At 36.7% G+C, this 21,868-nt stretch overlaps 1 protein-coding gene across 1 annotated transcript in view; it reads right to left on the reverse strand.

The window, feature by feature from the left end:
• The window catches only part of STS (steroid sulfatase), a gene marked incomplete at its 5' end in the record, with an annotated part of 90,521 nt that extends 69,811 nt beyond the window's left edge, over positions 1–20,710 (reverse strand). Inside the window, 5 exons of the mRNA XM_084261072.1 lie at positions 8,176–8,599; positions 14,030–14,152; positions 16,634–16,755; positions 18,323–18,475; positions 20,652–20,710. Of these exons, the coding sequence (XP_084117198.1) occupies positions 8,176–8,599; positions 14,030–14,152; positions 16,634–16,755; positions 18,323–18,475; positions 20,652–20,710 (881 nt within the window). The remainder of the gene's footprint in view (positions 1–8,175; positions 8,600–14,029; positions 14,153–16,633; positions 16,756–18,322; positions 18,476–20,651) is intronic.
• Positions 20,711–21,868: the final 1,158 nt, after the last annotated feature.

Consider the following 21,868-nt stretch of genomic DNA (forward strand, 5'->3'; position numbering starts at 1 on the left):
TGAAAAGAGTGTAGCCCCATTCTCTTGACACCTGCCCTTTAGGTATTTTTAAGCGCTGATGAGATCCCCTCTCAGTCTCCTCCAGACTAAATAGGCCCAGCTCTCTCAGCCTTTCTTCATACAAGAGATGCTCCGGTCCTCTGATCATCCACGTAGCCCTCCAATGGACTCTCTCCACTATTTCCATCTTTCTTGATCTCGGGACCACAGAACTGGACACAGCATTCCAGATGTGACCTCATCAGGGCAGAGTAGAAAGGGAAGATAACCTCCCTCAACCTGCTGGCCATGCTCTTCTTAGTGTCCCCCCAGGATACCATTGGCCTTCTTGACCATGAGGGCACACTGCTGATTCAAACTCAACTTGCTGTCTACCAGGACTCCCAGGTCCTTCTTCACAGTGCTGCTTCTAAGTAGCTTGACCCTTAACCTGTACCGGTGCCTGGGGTTATTCCTCCCTAAGTATAGGACCCTGCACTTGCCCTTGTTGAATATCTTAAGATTACTCTCCACCAAATGCTCTAACATGTCCAGATCTTGCTGAATGACAACACAGATTTCTGCTATTTTGGCCACTCCTCCCAGTTTTGTATCATCAGCAAACTTGCTGAGGGTGCATTCTATCCCTTCACCCAGGTCATTGATGAATATGTTGAATAAGACTAGACAAAGTACTGACCCTTGGAGCACACTGCTAGATAGAGGCCTCCAACTAGACTCTGTGCCATTTACCACAACCCTCTGAGCCCTGCCATTCAGCCAGTTCCCAACCCACCTCACTGCCTACTCATCCAACCCACAATTCCTAAACTTGCTTATAAGGAAGTTTTGGGAGACGATGTCAAAAACCTAGCTGAAGTCGTTGTAGGCAACATTGACCGCTCTCCCCTTATCCAGCCAGCCAGTCATGCCACCATAGAAGGCTATCAGCTTGGTCAGGTATGATTTCCCCCTGTTGAATCCATGTTGACCACTCCCAATAATCTTTTTTTCCTCCTTCTTTATCCTGGACTAAGGTGTGTATGAACAAATCTTCTCTTACCTTTTAGTTCTCTCTGTGTGTATGCATGTGATCGGGACATAACACTATAGTTATGTTGTACCAAAAAATAAGTAATCTCAAATTACATACTAACATAAAGAAATATTTTTATTCTCACAGTAATGAACAGTCTCCATTGTCTTCTGTACATTTCCTGAAATGCTACAAAAGAAAGAGTGCAATAAATAGACTGACTGTAAATTTTGCTGTTCATGTGATCTGTCAACATGATATTTATGATCAGTTCCAGCAGGCTGTGAAAGCACAGCTCAAGTAAGAACTTCTTCTTATGCATTATTTATAGAACTTTACTTAAAATTGTGAAGTACTAGCCAAATTCACTGCTATACGCTCCAAGAGCATTTGTAGTACATGAGGCATATTGTAAATAACAGTTGAATCACAAAGCACTACCCAGAAAACCTGTTTGAATCCTATCTTAAAGTACACAGCTAATTTCAGAGTATTTTTTGCTTTATTTATGTATTTTCTGTAGTAATCAGTATGAATAATACCTGTGATTTATGTGAACATCAGAGAGACTACATGCTTCCTTATGCAGTTAATTCATGCACCTTTTAAAGAGGAAACAACACAGACATACAAATACAAAATGTTTCTTTAACAAAAAGTCTAACCTTTAGAACCTGAAAAAAAAAATCTTTTAATAAAAAGGATTCATAAGATATCAATATTTAACATGTAGTTTTCTTCTAGTATATATATAATCCATATTTTCTCTATCCTTGGTTGGATCTGGTTTTGCACATTATTTCATTAAAGTGTTCTTTTTTAGTGGCATAAGCAGTCATACATGAACTGAAAATGGGAAAATTTTATCCAGATTACTTGACAAATGTGTTTCTGACTGGGACTTTACCTTCATAAAATGTTTGAAAAGAATGACGGAATAAACAGAATATTTTTCATGTGGAAAATGGAAAAAAAATATTTAAATGTCTTTCAAATATTTGTGTAGGTATCCTGTATTATCTTAGTATTATGAAGTAAATATTCAAAAAATAAAGAAAATACAATGTTTTATAAAAGATACACTTTCCTCAAAGTTGTGTTTGTTGCTATTTGAGAGGTCATATGTGTGAGAACCTTTCATTACTGTAGCAATGAATATACATGAGACTTCTGAGTCAATTAAAAAGACTAAAGATACAAGCAATTCGAGTAAAAAATTATGTATACTTATAAGCTAAATGTTTCATATGTATATTAATATAACGCTGACCTTTTATTAAAGAGTATTTCTGCAAGGCAGGTGATTTTTTCTTTTACAACCTTTTTTTTTTACATTTTTTAGTGCATGGGATTATCTTTGACTTTTTCCTTAATCATAGTCCACTGAATTGGGAGTAACATAGAAAGTCTACAGGAAAACACCACCAAAAAAAAATCTACGTTACACTTACCATGGTGCAGGCACAATTTACTTTTCCATCAAACTGCCTTGTTCTAATGTCACAAAGATAGCCCATAATTCTAAATGTGTGTCTGTATTGCTAAAAGTGAGTATCAAAAGACTCCACTTTAAAAGTTATTTTCAAGAAATAACAACTCAAGTTTAGTTGTTTTGTTTTTTTTTTCAAAATGGTACTGACACAAAGATCATTTCATGAAGAGTCATCAAATCAGTGATTCATATGGAAGGGCACTACATCATTCTCTTCTTTGCAACTCAAATTGACAGGTTCTGATTGACAGCTCGCTGTCGGGTGGAGAAGTGTCTCACCTATTAATATCCTATAAAAGATCACAGGCAGCTATTTATCTCCTGGCAAAACTCTTTGAAGAGAATCATAGCTGACTACCTTTACTGCGACCTTGAAAATGGAATGACAATATCAGCTAGTAGGCAGGAGAGAAATTTGACAATAGCAGCTTAACTCCTGAAGCACTTCAGTAAACAGCTCCTTCAAAAATGCTTTGCCACTGTCTTCTACACAATTCAAACACAGGGAACTTCAGTTTCAAAAGATCTGAGATTGACTTATTCAAATATAGCTAAAAAGGTGTATCCTAACATGAATCACACAGTCTTTTCATTTTTCTGAGTCACCAGAGAGATTACACACGTCTGACGTAACATGTTCTTTAATGCGTGCTTAACTGATCTTGAAAACATCACCGCTAGTGACTCCTCTGCACTGCATGGATTGTTCTCAGTGTGAGGAGTCTACATTACACAAGGGTTTAGTTGATGCTTGAGCTGCAACAGAGAGTTTTAAAGTGCTCAAGAGAGCAAGTTTCAACTAACCTGACTTTGAGCTACAGACACACATGGGTCTTGTAAACTTTTTCCTGCAGTTTTGCTCTAAATACTTGCCACATTGAAAACTCCTTGGGTACTTCTGATTTCATTTCTGTGCACTGATGTTAAACTAAGACCACTGCAGCAGAGGAACTGGCAGGGCTTTGAATCTGTTGGTTGCCAAATCAAACTGAGATTTCCAGTATGATTCTATATGGGAAATGAGATGGGAACATGAGCTCCATTTTACTTTTTCACAATAAATTCTAAATGAATGCTTAATATGATGGACAAGCATGGTCAAACACTTGATTTCAGAACTCTAACTCCAGTACAGCATACAAAATGCCTGATCTTAAAACCTAAGGATATAAGAAAAACCTCTAAACCACAGTCAGCCAGATTAGATTAAAATAAATTTGAATATGTGTTGTAACAGTGTCTCAAGGACTGAAATAGAATAAAGACAATAAGCAATTATTAACTGTCTTCACAAAATTTTGATTATTATAGCATGCATTCTATTATAGCTATTCATTCTATGACTGAAAAAAGTAAATCTGCACATTCAATATCATCTTCAACACAGCTTTCTGAATATAAACATATTGTATGCAAATATTGTTTTACAGAAGTTAGATTTCATTAGTATAATTTTTAAAAATATTATTATTAATTGTGATCAGCTCTCCGAAGTTGTCAGAGATGTTGTTATCTGTATCATACTTTTGTCTTGTTAATTTCTGATAGGTTAAAAAAAGGTCTGTGGCATTTTCCAGATTTGGATTTTCTGTGCAGCTGGTCATTAAAAGACGAGCTGAAGACACATGAGTGACAACAACATTGAACTTAACATGAAATAATTAGCATCCATTTGACTTTCAAATACACTGTAGTGTCTAGAGAGTGTTCTGATAGGTTTACAATATTATGCACTTGCTCTTGTGAAAAAGTAATTAGAATTAACATACACTGAGTTTATCTGTCTCCTTACTATTAGGATAAGCAACTAAATTAGCATGGTGGTTTAACCTTGGCTGGACGCCAGGTGGCCACCAAGCCACTCTATCACTCTCCTCCTCAGCAGGACAGGTAGAGGAGAAAATTAAGATGGAAAAAAACCCTCCAAACTTCTGGGTCAAGATATAGGCAGTTTAATAAAGCAAAAGCAAAGGGCCATGTGCAGAAGCAAAACAAAAGCAAAATATTCTCTACTTTCTATCAAAAGGCGATGCCTGGCCACTTCCCAGGACATGGGGCTTCAGTATGTGTAGTGGTTGCTTCAGAAGACAAATGTAAAAATACCTGAATGAATGCCACTTCCTCCCCTTCTCTCTCAGCTTCTTATTGCTAAGCAGATGTCATATGGTATAGAATATCCCATTGGACAGTTTGGGTCTGCTGTCCTGGCTGTGCCCCGTCCCAGGATCTTACCCACCTCCAGCCTACTGGTGAAGAGGGGAGAAATATTGGAGGGACAGCACTGATGAGTGCCAGAGCTGCTCAGAACACCAGTGTGTCACAAACACCTTGCTGGCTGCCAACACACAGCACAATGAGAGCTGCTGTGGGGAAAATTTACTTTGTCTCAGACAGACCCAATAGAATTAGTATTTGTTTTCATGGGCTGGATCTAACACTCCTATATTGTACCTGTTCTTCTCCAGTACTATTTCTTAGTATTGAACATTGTATTTGCTCTCTTTCAATCTACCTAGGAGAGAATGAGAACACTAATACAGATATCCTAGACTAAGGAAGAGCAGATACAACACTACCTCTCAAAATAACCAAACCAAAGTAAATATAACAGCACACAGCTACACGCTATGAAGAAATTATAAGAAGACTCGAAAATTACAAAATCTCATTACTATATTCACTGTAAGAAGTAATAAAATTGAAAAAAGACTGAGGAATAGCTAGAAAAGAGAATAATGTCAGGGACTCAATTGCCTGAACTTTGCAGGACTTATAAAGGTAGTATAGGTAGTAGGTATAAGAAATTTTTATAGATAAATTATGATTTGTAATTTTTTTATATGTGTAACTATATATTCACTGATATACATTATATATAAATATAGGATGAAAGGGCTATACTGGAAGTATCAGTGCTGGTGAAGACTGGAGGTCCATCATGTAATTATTGCAAAGATAATTAACCAACCAAAACATGTATGATAGCTGGAGATTTCTAGTTTAATAATAAAATGTAGTAAGAACCAGTTAAGGCAAATGACTGAATTCTTCAGATTCAGGATTGTTTGAACTCTGGTATACTTAAGCACAGGAATTACTGGTGTACAGGACTGAGCTTGCTATTTACTGCATCATTTAAACAAAGAAACCTGCATGACAAAGCAGGTTGTTGAGTCAAAGGTGGCTAAAGGAGGGTTGAGGGAGACAGCTGACTGAAAGAAATGGAACGACAAGAATGCTGTGGAGCAACCATGGCATCCAAAAGACTGGCAGCCCTTCACTTAGGAGAGCCAGATGTCTGACAGCTGTTGCAGTCTGGTTGCCTCTTGACAGCCATACCCCTACAAATGGCTGAAGTCAGTAGACTAGTAATAAAAGCAACGGTCTACTGGAGCACTGGAATTGACAGGTATGGGCTGCATAATGTCAGAACCAGTATGTCAAAGCAAATATTGATTTTGTTGCTCACACTAATATATGGCACAGATCAGTTCAGTGAATATTAATCTAATTACTCCTATTCCCAGGAGCGAGTTTTATGGTCATATACTTTGCATGTGAATTCACTACAGGGCACAGTTAAGATTGCTTGAATGCCCTAATTGCTTCTCAATACCTTAATGTGCTTGGATATTCTTTAATTTACCATTGACTCTGAATTGTCTCTGTTATAATTCTCACTGTAATTGCAGCATTCCTGTAACAAAATTTATTGTAAATTACGAATATGTACTATTAACCTTGTCTTCAATTTAACACCACTTTTATCTGGAAACTACATTGAGAACTGGGGCCAAATGCCCAGGTGATGTAAAGTCACTTACCTTGAGCTTAGTCAACAAAGCTATGTTGACTTAGACAATACACTGTTTTGCCAGCCCTAAACACTGACTAAGCTATACAGTAACACTGCACATTATGAATATTAATAAAGTTAAAAGAGTTACTAGTTTTCTGGCATTGATTTCCTATCTGGGAATGTAGATGTAGATGAGAAGTCATCTTTGTATCACCATCACCGACAGAAAATCTGATTATCAGAGCTGGATATCAGAGGGCCTCTCCTATAAAGACAGGCTGAGAGAGTTGGGCTTGAGCAGCCTGGAGAAGAGAAGGCTCTAGGAAGACCTTATAGCAGCCTGTCAGTACCTGAAAGGGCCTACATGAAAGCTGGGAAAGGACTGTTTACATGGGCATAGAGTGATAGGACATGGGGTAGTGGGTTTAAACTAAAAGAGGGTAGGTTTAGATCAGATATTAGGAAGAAATTCTTTGCTGTGACGGCGGTGAGGCCCTGGCACAGGTTGCTCAGAGAAGCTGTGGCTTCTCCCTCCCTGAAAGTGTTCAAGGCCAGGTTGGATGGGGCTTTGGGCAACATGGTCTAGTGGAGGGTGTCCCTGCCCATGGCAGGGGAGTTGGAACTAGATGGTCTTTGAGGTCCCTTCCAATCCAAAACAGCCTGTTATTCTGTAATTTTATGAAATAAAGATGTTTGAGTTTGTTTATAAATCCTCATGAGGATGTTAACTTTTAGGAAGACTTACTTTAAAAAATTTGACACTAAAAAATATTTTGATACGATGAGTGGAGATCACCACATCATGTATTTATAATGACAGAAATAGTAATCAAACTGAAATATGAGATCAAGATTTTAGATAAAGATTTTTCTTGCTAGCAGTCTTGATGGATAGCATATACAGTCACTAACTATAGAAAAAATAGCCTCTAATTCTTTGGTATAAATTTTTGTTCAGCAATGACACCATGTGAATGTATTCACAGAAACTACCTGTCACATACTTTTCAGAATAGTAATTAAGGGACATTTTGTGTCTTAGAACATGTTTTTACTTTGATTAATTTTAGAAATGATGTAACCTATTTCAAAAGGGACCAAGAGAAACACTTTGATATGTTTTTCAAGAAGTTAAATGGATGAAATATTTTTGCCCCAATTTTATTGATTTATTTTTCAGAATATACAAGAGTATACTTTAATGACTTGATTCCAATAAATGCACTTTAGTGAAAATTATGCCAATATGAAGTTAACTTTGCAAAAAATTAAAAATTATTTAGTATGTCCAACGTTTCACTGACCCGATACCCTGGCCATTGAAAAATCTTTGCTTTCAAAGAAACATTTATTTCCTAGCTTCTATAAATCAGATATTTTCAAAATCAATCTGACATAAAAATAGAGGCATCTAAAATGACTGTATCTTAAAAAAATTGCCTTATGAAGGCTGTTTGATGGATGCATCATACAAATGATGAACAGTTTCCCACTCCAGAAGTCATGGATTATGACTCTGGATTGTGCTTTCACATAATTAAGTCACACCACAAAAGATTATTCGTATTCCATATTACATGAAATTTTCAAGAATGAAAATGCAAAAGCTATTAGATTCTAATTTTTTTTCCCTAAGGTATGTGAACAAATAGTTTTTCATTTTTATAGAGAAATCTGTTACATATCCAGTAGAAAAATGTCACTTTCATTAACTAGATGAAATTCTGTCATCTTTTAAGAAAAAAAATGACAAAAATATATAATGACATATTCCTCATGCCCACCAGTTTACTTTTTTTTTTCTTTTTCAGAAGAATCATCATCATGATGAAATGCCAATATTAACTTATAACACAGTTAGAAACCTACCTTCCTATAAACTTCACGGCTTCTTTTGTCAGTCTCTGAGTAAGGTTCTCATAGGATAGTGGCTGCTGGATAATCTGATGGTCCCTCATTAAGAAGCAGTTCAGGTGTCGAAAATGATAAAAGAAGAAGATCAAAGCCGCAAGTGCAATAGCGATTATTAACAAGCAGTAACCCAATGCGTGGAAAGGTACTTTGAGGAGACCGATGTAGTGCACTATTGCCAAAGAGACCAGGGTGATTCCAGCAATTTGGATTGGGACAACAAGGGATTTCTGAACCCCTTTTAAAAATACGCTGCCTTGGCCAGGTTTGCAGTCTCTAAAATTGGTCACAGTAAGCCCATAAAAGTAATCAAATCCGTGACTGAGGGGGTGGTGGCAGAAGTCATCACTGCTTTCACAGTTCATCCCAAGATGCCACTTTCCTACAAAGAGAAAGGGACAGGCAGCATTTTTGTAGTTAAATCATCAAACTTAAAATGTGTGCTATTCCAAACATGAAACTCTCACTATATGACTGATACCCTGGCCCCCCAGCATTTATTGTGTGGATCCCTAATTTTAATCTAATCTTCCTTTATCAGAGACTTCATTTATGTCTGCCTCTTTATTTTAGTTAGGATATAGTTTGGCAGAGCTCCTGATGGAGGCCATTAAATTCCAAGTGAGCTATCAGATCACTGAAGAGCAACAGAGCCCTAGCAAATAAGTTTGAAAATTAAGCCTTTGTGCATGTGTAGTTAAGTAGTCATGAGAAAACACCATTTTGTAGCAGCTACTGTCTTCTTAGGAGAAGCCAATCTGGATTTATGAAATATTCTTTCTGAAATGTTTCTGGCAAATCATTCACATTTGACAAGTTTAAGAAAAAAATAAAATGAAAAAACCTATAACATAGCTGTAATACATCAAGAACAGTGAAATTACCAAGGCATTAATTATTGAAATGATTGCAAAATATCTGAAATTGCCTATATATTTTTATATACATAAATTTAAAAAAAAGAAACAACAGAAATGAATTAAATACCACTAATAATGTGTCTCAGCATTTTGTCTCACTAGGAAACCATTCTAATTGGGTGATAATGTTGGACACTGACTGACATTAAGAAAACAGTGCATGTGATTTACATTATAGCAGCATAATCTATGTTCATGCTGATTACAGCAAGTATCTAGATAATTCATTTTCTAATTCAGGTACAACTCCCTGCCATATGCTTATGCATCACTTAGTGCAGTAGAATTAAGTGTTTGGTAGCTGTTACTTAAATTGAAATGCATTGTTTTAAAAAAATAAATTCAGTTAAGCCTATTGGCAGAAATTATGGCTAGAGCCATGCTCTTTGGTATAAGTGAGGAAATGTTTTGAATATCTGACAAAATGTGGCACCCTTGAAAAAAAATGCCAATATATATTGCTAGACCAATTATTTTTTTTTTTTCCCCCTGAATCAAGCTAGCTAAGACTGCAACTCTGAATTTCATTTTCAGGAAGCACAGATACACATTTTGGAAAATAAATACTTCAGTTTAAGTGGAATAATCCTAAACCCAGACATATTGCGAGGTAATTATGAAAAAACTATCATCAAACTAGCTAAGTGAAATTAAGGTAGAGGCTTATAATCACAAATATAAAATAATTTAAAGCTTTAATCTTTAGTCTTCTACTGTTATTTATCAATCTCAAAACACCTACAATTCAGTTAAAAATATGAAAAAGAGAGCCAAACAAATTAAATATGCCATCAAGGTAATTTATTACGACATAAAGAAGTTTGTTTAAATTGGATCTCAATAAAACTAGACAGAGGAATCTTGCAACAACAAATCAGGGCAAAGGAAAATACACGACCTATTTTTGTCAAAAGGTTTTAGCAAGCACAACAAATTGTTCAATGTCAAGATTAACTTGTGCCAATAAAAAAAAAAAGAAAAAAGATTTGCTCAGAAGCAAGGTAAATGATCACAAATCAGAGAGCAGGTTAGCTGGGGAAAGTAAGAGAAGCACTGGTTCAAATTATATCGGCGGCCATGACTGAAAGACACATTTGCCATTCTCAAATGGCTTAACAAGTTTGAGGGATTTGATATGTCCTGTGCTACCCTGCAAAAGCAAGGGGTGACTGGGTCCACAGTACACCTTTTGTTTCATTCCTAGTGAGGACAGCCCCTGCCTTGAGCCAGAGTTTCAACAGGTTATTGTAATGTGCTTTGCACTCTGCAGCCTTCCTGAGGCCAGTGCAAAATGCTCTCACCTCTCTGCCAAGTAAAGCTCCATCGTATGGACAGTTCACACAAGCATCATACACATTTAGGCAGATCCTACCAAGCTTCCGAGTGAAATCTATGCTGTTAGTTGTAAATTATTAGTACCTTATTAGTTTCAGACCTGGGCTTTTTGCCTTCTCCTTTGGCCATAATTAATATTTCTGCAGAGCAAAAGCAGTGCAATGAAAGGCAAATGGAAATGAGAGGCAAGTCTTATTCAGGCAAGAAATGTCATTTGGAACACAGTTTTCAGAACCCAGAATGTTGGAAATGCTGCAAAAATCCATGTTTTCCCTCAGACATTTTAAAAGGGAACAATCTGAAGAATGAGTAGTACATACTGGCGTATTTCTTTTGGTATACTTTTGTACTCTTCAGATAAATGGTAAGATACAAGATACCGGGCAAGTTGTAAACAGAAATATTTTATGTGCTCCAAGAAATTTATTTATATAAGCTATACAGAACAATAATAACATAAAGTATGTACGCATACATTATTAATATGTTCATATTTTAAGCTCTTTTATTAATAACTGTTCTATTAATCCTACTTCATGGGCTCAGACAATCATTTATCTTGCTACTGTGATCGTGTCTCACGGAATCACAGAATCACAGAATTACAAAGTTGGAAAAGACCTTTAAGATCATCAAGTCCAACTGTTCCCATCCTATGCTAAACCATATCCCTAAGTACCTCATCTACCCATCTTTTAAACACATCCAGAGAAGGTGACTCAAACCCCTCCCTGGGCCGCCTGTTCCAGGCCCTGACAACTCTTTCAGTAAAAATTTTTTTCTAATGTCCAATCTCAACCTGCCCTGGCACAGCTTCATGATTTACTCTCCAGCCTGGTTGCCCTTCTCTGGACTCGCTCCAGGACCTCAATGTCCTTCTTATAGTGAAGAGCCCAGAACTGCACACAGTACTCAAGGTGTGGCCTCACCAATGCCGAGTACAAGGGCACAAGCACCTCCCTAGACCTACTGGCCACACTGCAAGCCAGGACGCCATTGGTCTTCTTGGCCACCTGGGCACATTGCTGGCTCATATTCAGTCAGCAGTCAACCAATACCCCCAGGTCCTTCTCTGCCTGACAGCTCTCTAGTTACCTCTCCACCAAGCCAGTAGCCCTACATGGGGTTGTTATGTCCCATGTGCAGTACACTACACTTGGTCTTGTTAAACCTCAGCCCATTGTTCTCAGCCCATTGTTCTCAGTCTGTTCAGATCCCTCTGAAGAGCCTCCCTACCCTCAGGTAGATCAACACTTCCTCCCACCTTAGTGTCTTCTGCAAACTTACTGAGGAAACATTCAATCCCTTCAACAATACACCACCTCATGTGTGAGTAAAGATACCAGTCCCAATTTAGCGGCTGGTATTTCAAGTTAATTTACATAGGTGGTCTTTAAACTTCTCTGCATGCTAGACAACACACTGATAACAGTGGTGAGGAAAAGCTAGTCTTTATTCAACTGTAATTGAGTATAACAGTAGTGGAATTTTTGCATTATTAATAGCTATTTCCTACAAAACATCCACATTTCTTGTTACTTTTTGGGATCCTTAATAGGTAAAATATTACATATTCAATGCAGCTGCCTTTTTTGAGAATACTCAGTTTCATTGCAGATCTTCTGACTGTGTCTCTGCCTGACAGATCTATTGGATGCCACCTTCTTCGTGTCACGAGGGAAAAACAATGAGGTAAAAAAGTACATACATAAGATAGATTTACAGCTAAAATACAGTCAAGGACATATCGAGCAAGAGAAAGAATATATTCAGAAGAAGGAAAAAAATTAAAGAAAATGAATTTAGGAAGGGGGAAAAAAATGTCCTTAGAGAGTAAAGAGGAAAGAAACTTGGCAAAAAAAAAAGAATTGACAGTACAGGCTTGAGGAACTGAAAGGCTTCAAATTACCCTTATGCCAATCCATCACTGGTGCAGGATTTGACAATTAATTGTTTGGGAACTGCTGAGTTAGACTGAACCAAGCAAAGACTCCCTGACCTAGACCAGTATGATGTGATAAGAATACCAGCAGAGACAGCAAATGGGCTGGTTGGGAATCAGAGTCTGTCTATCTAGTCTTCAAATCTACATAATTTTTCTTTTTGTCATTTACATATACTTTATCCTTAATTTTAATGCACTTCCTGATTTTTGTAAGCCTTCATTATACTCTAAGGATATGGTAATGTTACATCTTATGGTTTCAGAGCTATCATTCAGGCCACTCGGAAGAATTGTTCATTAAACATCATGGAGATAACTTCTGGAGATCTAAGTGGTAAGCTGTCATGCTGCAGTGAAAGTAGTTAAAAAAAGAACATTAACTAGGTCAGCCCCAGAAAATGAGTATTTGTACTACAGTACTTATTACAAACAGAATATTTTTTTCAGTCTTTAATTAAATATGGAGTGATAGGAATTAACTCTATGATGAAAGTGACAAATTATTAATGGATTTTTGCACTATGGTTTGAATACGTCTGCACTAAATATATTTCTGTTAGGATTTTCTTGTTTTCTGTTTGAAGCTGTGTGGACTTGAAGGTATTTTATACTTTCTAAGGCTGTGGTATAGCCAAGTATGATTTTTTAGTTAGGAACATGATTATGTTATATAAACTTAAAAAAAAAATCTATATATACCTAAATAATGCAGACATTTTTAACACAGGTGCAAATTGTTAGTTTGCCAAGCAGCCCAATTTTTAAACAAAAATTACTCTCCAAATTGTTTTTGTTCCATTTTAAAATCAAATTTGGTGCATCGAGCTTACAAAAGAATGTAGTAACATTCCAGTATGATGTTGTCTGAACAACTGTTTCCTGGTAATTCCAGTACAGAAATTTGCATTATGTAATACAAGTTGTATTTCACAAAAATCTTCTAAAATGCAAACAGTATTGAGTAAGTCAGTGGCCAAATTAGTGGAAAAAAGTCACATTATTTAAACGCTATATCTTTCTGATATTCATTCCAATTCTGTTTAATGCTCATCTGCTGGGATTCCTTTGATATTCCATGATATTTATGCTGCAGTTAGCTGTCTGAACTATCTTTATAATGAGAGAGAAACACGTTTTTATATTAATCATCTACCACAGGATGAGACAAATTTCCTAGAAGTGCTCATTTCTGCCTGTCGACTGAGAATCCATCCCAGGTACTGCATTACTTTCTTCATGGACATCTGAAAGCCAGTCAAATGAATCCCACCGCTGTGCTGACTCATATCCTGCAATTGATCCCTCACTGTCTCTCTGTTGTAATCAGGCTCCTATCTATACTGAAAACTTTCTAAGAGCTTGACTAATTTTCAATTTGTTCATCATGTTTCTTCAGCACCTTGCACAATGAGTCTATAACTGCACATGTGAGTTAGACACACTTACCTGATTAGAGGTTCACATACACATAGGAATGTGCTCAGCTTTGCATCAGAATAATAAACACATTAAGGGGACAGCTTAATGAAGACCCTTAACAGCCTATATGGAAAGCTAATGATCTTTTGATTGAAATTAATAAAAAATAATGGTGCAATGTATGTAGTTTTACCTATTAGAGCTGTTGCATAGCCTCTCTGCTTCAGGAGTTTGGAAAACGTGATTTCTTCAGAAGGAAGTCCCCCAGAAGAGGCGGAAAATAGGAAGACGCCAACTCGCGAGAAGGCGGCCATTCCTAAACACAGTGAAAATGAGTGAGACTTAGGTAATAAAATGATACCATTGTCATTCCTTCTTTCTGCAGGCACTTTTTTCTGTAGGTGTTATTGCTTAAACATCATGTTACCACCAGTTGCTAAACGTTGCAAGTGGCAGATACCATCATCCGTTTAGCTGAGAGGGGTCTTTTCTGTATTGACAATAGAAATTTCTGCTTATAACTGTGGGGCCAGCCACCACATAAGCAACTCCAGCCCTTTCTGCAGATGTTCTGAGGTATAATGTGTCTGAAAGAAGTTGAGCTTGCATCATTCATTTTTCTTGTACACAGAGCAGGACTAAGGACTAAGTGAGATCCCTCCTAAGTTCTACTCTCAGAACCTCCACTTCCCTCCTATGTGGTTTTCCACAAGCCTTTAGGCTATGTAAATTGAAGTGGGGTAGTCTTACAGCTGGGCATGTAAATATCATGAGGTCAAAGACAGAACAAGAGAGAGACTGACGAAACAGGGTGACTAAGGCCCTCATCTTTGATGGGACAGGACCAGTGTTTCAGTGACATGAAGACACATAATTTGATGTACACAGAGTGCATTAAAGCTGCCTCGGGTACCAGGTAACAAGACAACATCTAAATAAAGCACAGTAATTGCTATGTACTGAGGGTCTGAGGAACACAAACTTGAGCTTATACACTACTCTCAGGATGAGGAACTTGAGAGCTCAGGTTCATGAAAATTAGATTACTAGGATTCCAGATGAGAGCTGGCTCCGAGTACAGACAGAACACAGAAATCTATGCAAATCTGTGCAGATGTATCTCCAGGAAGTCTGAATTATGCAACTAGAGGATTGCAGTGCCAAAGTTACATGACTGATGTAGAATCTGCCCTCAGGTATCCCTTGTGGTTAGAAGAAAGAAAAGACTTGTTAGACTGGTTTATTAGGAAGCTCAACTTTCCTTTCAAATGTTGACTTCACTTTTTTACCCAGTTAGCTTTACTGATTGTTTAGTATATAGTCATATATACATATCTATACTTTATTTAATACATACTTATTTGTATTTATTTTTTTGTACTTCAATCTGTTTTAACCAAAATCAGTGTAATTCCCTTAAGTTACCAGAATGTAAGTACAGAATGATACTTGGGTTTGAGTTTTTTTTTTATTGCTGCCTTTCTCTGAATTTGTGTCTCATCAAATACTGCATTTTTGGAATATTTTTCTTCATCTTTATTAGCAGGAGTTTTAAATATATAATTTTTTTATTTACATATTCACTGATGTTTGGAAGTAGTTTGTATTTAGCTATTTTGTAATTTAATTATGGTGAAGTTCCAATTTTTGCACCAATGTGGAACTGAAAGCAGATCAGTTAAGAAAAAAATTAGTTCAAATGCTAAGTTTTCAGAAGTCAGAAGGATAGTAATGGAAAGTGACCTGTGGCTTTGCCTACAGTAAATATTAATAGAAATATAGGTGTAACAGGTATATAAAATTTTTCTTTGCAGCTGAATGTAATGGAAAATTTAGCAAGTTATATTAGCTGGCACTTTTGCAGAAGCTTATTACTTGAACTGAATGAGCACGAACATATCAAGTAGGCTCCAGAGTCTTGCTTTGCTTTCATTCCCAGAAGCAAGGACAGGATGTTTTATCACTAATGAACAAGTGATCTGATTAATGTATAATGATCCTTGCTAAAAATGATGTTAAGGGAATGTTAAACTTGCATGGCTAAGCACTGAGGGGCTTAGTCCCAGCACACTAAAATAAACAGACTGGATCTTTACTGAGTCAAATGGGCTTTGGATCAGGTATTTTAAAAGTAAGTGAAGTTATTAAATGCATGTGTTCGTAGGATACTGAACACTGTGCATGGGTAGATACGGGACGAAAATACTTAGTAAGAAGGAAGATGATTTTTTTTTTTTCTTTTTTTTTCCCCCAGCCTTAAGGACTGCCAGAATACCTTAATGACCTGTCCTTCCTCCCTCCCCTGAAAAATAACAATTTGTCTAAACCAAAAGGTGGTGTTGTAGAAACAGAAATATCTGAGCAGAAGGATCTACACTGAGTTCTTCCATTATGCATCTCTGCGATGCTCAGGCTGCCCATCAACATCCTGAGAACTCCCTGAATGCAACTGGAGAAGCAGGCAAAGAGAACCCACGGCCATTTGGACAGTGGAGGAAGTTAATGGAATTTGGCTGTACCTTCCATTAAATAAACACAAACAGATTTTCCTCAGTGTTTTTTAAAAAATAATTTTCCTCAAATAAAAAAGAAAAGAGCTTTACTTTCATGGTAATGTTTCTGAAAATTTCCTATATACGTATATAACATTTCAAATGTTGACCAACTCTACTGAGCTTGATTAGTCACTGAAATGATAAAGATATTAAGAAAGGTCAGGAAAAAAAAAAGCGCTACAGTTTACTGCAAATAAAATATTTTTTTATATATATATATTACTAAAGTAATGAAATTTTACCTGATCTGATAGGATACCGTCCTGTTAGGAAAGCTGCCCTGCTTGGAGTACAAAGTGGGGATGCTGCTATATGCTGAGTAAGGGTCACTCCTTCTTCTGCTAGCCTGTCAATATTAGGGGTTCTATAAAAATATAAGCAGGGGGGGGAAAAGAATACACAGAGATGATTATTTGGAAATGGGCACAGTGAGATCAAGGCATGTCAGGCAAAAACTCAGTAAAATCAAGTTAAGACTTTCTGTATGAAGATTATCAAAACCATGCTGGTTATACGCAAATACTATTGTGTATAACGTATTTTTACATTACATGACAACACTGAACTGGGACACTGTGGCGTTGTGCCAGAAATCTTTTTCCTCACTCTCATCTACTCTTTGTGGCCAGTACTAAACTGTATGATACCTGGCTGTGTTGCACTGAAACCCTTTTTAATGCATTCCTTGACCCAGAATTGAAACTTCACTATTTACTTGCCTTTCTCCTTCAGCAGTGGGGAGAAGAGAGACTGGAGAAAGGTTGTGCTTCCTTACCCTGTAAGGTAAGGTGTGACTTCTCTCTTTCCACAGCAAAAGATTTTTGGGGTTGCTGCAATGTTGTGTTGTGGTATCAGTTATCAGGAGACATTCAGTCATGACTGGTAGCCATTATATTAACAACATTTGCAAGTCTGACATGATTGTGTCTGCAATATTAAATCCAGGAGCACGTCCACATTTTTATATCTGCATGGGAAACTTGTCTGTGACTTGGCTCAACATGCAGATGAAAGTTGGTTTCTGCAAGAAGTCCTGAAAGAGAACTACAGACTACAATCCTAGCTGCAGCATGCTCTAGTAGACCCCTGACCTATCCTGAATCATTGCATCAGAGAACATCATTCCTGGAGAAGTTCTGGTCCAGGAGAGGGGAGTGATCTGAGCTTTAGTTTTGTAATACTTTTTTTTTCTGTTTAATACTAGAAACTGTAACTTGAATGATTTTTCTTGAGTTTGAGTTACAAGGAGTTTACATTTGACAGGACAGTGCTTTTAGTCTGAACATTTTATTCAACTTGATCAAAGGCTTTGCTCCACTTAAACACAATGACTAGGTACAATGTCTGCCATTCACACAACCATCAGATCTAAGATGGCAGAAGAGGATCATACTTGGGAACACTGCTGTTATACCTGTTAATACTCAGGTATAAAAAACATTTCTTTTAATCATTTTATTTGCTACAGCACAGTGATAAACGGAGGGGAAAAAAACAGCACTGCATTTCCAATTGGGTAGTGACAAGCTTGTCTTGAATCACAAAACGGGCTTAGTTCATAGTGTTTGGGTCATCTATATTCTACAGAAAATTGTTAATTAATTAATGCTTGCTTCTCTTATACCTACCCTTATTTGGTTCGTTACTCAACTCTCTGTTTATGATGCAACTTTTCAGTGAGATAAATACATCAAGATAAGTGGGTGGGTTTTTTATTAGGTAAAGAAAACAAACATTGTACATTCAATTCTCTGGTTACTTATAAAGTAATGTTGGCTACTTATAAAGAATCACTAATCAAATCTCTGAATGTTTTGGGATTTTTAACTTTACAACTCTAAAAACCTAAACCATCAAACACTATATATAAAAAACCCCCAACAAACCCAAACTCTCCATAGTAATAAATAATAAAATAAGCATCATCATACCTTAAGGTTCTGTTCCCATAACATCCCAGGTCTCCAATACCAAGATCATCAGCCATCAGTAAAATGAAATTGGGATTTGAAACATGGTGGGTATTCACACAGTTTGTGGCACACTGGTAAATTATTAGAAGCAAAAAGAGTCTCATCTTCTTCCTGGTGTAAAAAAAACAGTGGAGAACATAAGAGAGAAAGATTTTTTTTTTTTTTAATTTAAATAATTTAATTTAGACCTATTATTGTCCTGGATCATATAGTAGAAGAGAAAGATAATATTATATTGTACACTTTTGTTTGGCTTTTTTTCCTAAAGAGGGTGGGCTTTTTTATGTTATTTTTCCTGGCATATTTTTTGAAACAAAAATGTATCTTTTAGTATATAGATAATTTTTCCTTTCACAGATGAAGCCTTTAAATAACAACAACAAAAAAAGTGAAAGCCTCAGTGACCATACTTTTGCGTACATAGATGCACTACATGATTCTACATGGTAGGAAATCATGAGTGTAAATAAGTTGGGTTTTTTTATCCTTTATGTATAAATGTGATTTCAGAAACACAGAAACCAAAATCATTTAGGTCACTGAATTGAATTACTGAGTTTCTCTGCAACAGGGGAAGAAAATGCTGCTTGAATCCCTTGACAGGATTAAGTATTATGGCAAAGGATTTGAACAGATGCACCAACAAATTACTGAAAAAAAATGTTTAAGAAAAAGCTCTTTGCATATGTTTTAAATATCAGGACCTATAGCAAAATTATGTAAAAATGTTGATATAATTTCACATTCTATAAACAATTCTCATTCTACATCCAACTTAAAACAGGAAGAGGAACGCATTGTACATAATAATACATACCATCAAATGTTTTTATTATAAAAGTACAATCTAATTGCAGATGTGCAGGCCATGAACAGTATTTTACTTCAACAGGTGCATGTCATATCTCTCTTTTAAATGGCACTGACTATGGTCTGGCTGAAATCGAGTGCCTCTAGGCTGTGATGGGCTATGCCAGGTATACATATCAAAAAAGAACAGAGACTCTCACTCCTGCCCCTAGTAATACTCACATCTTTTCTGGATGCAGGCAGCCTTTTTAAACACAGATGAAGTATGAGTCACAGCTGCACTCTGGATCATACTGGGACAAGAAGGAAAGGAGAGAAAAGCAGAGGAAACCAAGAGAGAGGTAGAAATTTGGAAGCGAAAGAGTAGGAAAAGAAACCAGGAACAAGAATCTCCAGAGAGAATAGGGACAGCAGGTCAAGAAGAAAAAAAAAAAAAACAACCAAACCCAACTTGTAAATCAGTAAGTTATGTTAGATAAAAACAAATGGAGAAAAACAAATGGCCAGAACTGGAAGAACTGGTACAGAGACTAGACATCAAGGTAGACAGATTCATAAATCAGTGAGGTGTGGTGGGTAAACATATCTTTAGAGAAGGTGATGTAGTCAGAACTGGAGGAGTTCAGTTTGCACTGACCTGAATAAGAGGAAGAGTGCAAGCTTGAGACCCAGTTGGAATGAAAATTGCTGGTTGAAATGAGGAGAAGTGGTTGAGATTTGAAGAAACTGGAAGGAATAGTATGACGGGGGATAGGAAAACCAATAGTGAGAGAACTGGGAGTGTCTGGGATGAAAGAACTGAGGAGTTACGATTAAGGAAAATGAAGGAAACTGATTGGAAAGAAGAGCCTATGTAGATAAGATTTGTGACTGACACAAGTGGGATGAGATCAAGATAGTGGGGGATCAACCAAGACAGAGTGGGACTTCTGATTCCCAGCTTTCATTATCGCCATCCTGTCAGAAAGTATAGCTGCAAAGAGGAATTTATCTCTTTTAGTGCTTGTTCACAGATAAAAAGAAGCCTATTAGGTGATTTTTTCTGCTTAGCATACACTTTATAACCCACTGACGTTTATAATTCACGTTGATGACAACAGGTTTGGTTTAGACTTCAGCTGACCATACCCAAAGAGCTTCGCTGTATCACTGCAGCAGCAGATCACTACCTGGTTCACTTCATGGGAAGCAATCTACTTTATCTCAGAAGTGGAAAATACATACACATAAAGACTAAAACACTAAACACTGTTCTGCTAGATAGGATGCATCTAACGCACGCTTCATCAGATTACCATACTAATGAAGCTGTGTAGCACCTGTCACAGTGCAAACTTTTAATCTGCACAGCAGATTTACCTTTCATCCCTGGAAGAATAAACAAGCATGACTTGCTTCCCATGTGTTGCAAAAGAATAACACACTGACCCCATGGGATAGGAACTACGTGATGCTGCATCTTATGTTCCTACTCTACTGTTCAGACCACGAGGGTCTCAAGGCCCATGGTAACAGGGACATTGAAAAAGCTGACATATATGTTGATGTACATGTATATAGAGTTGCATGGATGCTCACAGGACCTGTACATTATTTCACAGAATTACTGAGTGTCCACTGTTTTTCTGTAGTCTTATATTGCCTGAATGAAACCTATAAATAAATATTCTTGCAACTAATAAAACTGTAATTTTAAAGGCACAAAGCTAACAAGTTTTACAAACAGTAATTCCAAAGTTTAATTCAACTTATCCAAACAAAACATTCTGTTTTACTTAGAAGGCACAGAGCTATGGAGAGTAGTCTTTTTGAGTAGGTGTGGGGTCTTTAGCAAGAAGAACATAACAAATTATTTTTCCTTTGACTGAGAAAAGTTACTGTTGGAAACTAAAGTAGAAACTGCATTTTATTTTCCAGAAAGAAATAATATTTTTTTTAAACAGTCAGTGAAATCTCTCAGAAATTAACTGACTACAATTTATCAGAATTTTAAAGCAACTTTAAGTCTATGTAGAGAAAAAAAAATCATCAGGAAAATAGCCTGTTCATTAAAATACCCAAGAAAATTAATCAACTTGGTCCAAATATAAAATCTGCTATATATTTTAAATAGCCTCTTCATACAATATTTTAAAACAAATCTACAAAGCAAAATTTAAAATAGTTGTGCCCAGTATCAACTAGATCGTTGCCATTTGCAAAGTGACTGAAAATCTATCATTTTTCGATCTGTTCTTGGAGAAGATAGCCTCACTTGGTACCTCCATTTCACATTTTGCAAATCAATTAAAAAAGTTATTGAAAGATGTCTCTGAAACAATGTTGCTAGATACTCCTCTGATCTGAGGGAGTATCTATAGACGGTTTCACGCACTGGGCTTTTTGCCTCCAACCTGATAATATGTCCCTGAATTTAATTCAACAGGGAAACAGGAAAACAAAACAAAACAAAACAAACCCCAAAGCAAACCCAACAACACTGGTGAGCTCTCTCCACAGCAGACTTTTAATGCACCTTGAAGGAATGTATGTCGAAAGGAAGAAAAATCAGATGGATTAAATTGAGTGGAATGGACAATAACAAAGTCAGAAGAGTAAAGGGGGAAGGATGTGAGAAGAATGAAAATGTGAGAATGCTGAAGCTCATCTGTGTCACACCATGATTTTCAATGGTGAAAAGACATGCATTTCCAG

Source organism: Gallinula chloropus (genome assembly GCF_964237585.1).
Source record: "Gallinula chloropus genome assembly, chromosome: 1".
Taxonomy (NCBI): domain Eukaryota; kingdom Metazoa; phylum Chordata; class Aves; order Gruiformes; family Rallidae; genus Gallinula; species Gallinula chloropus.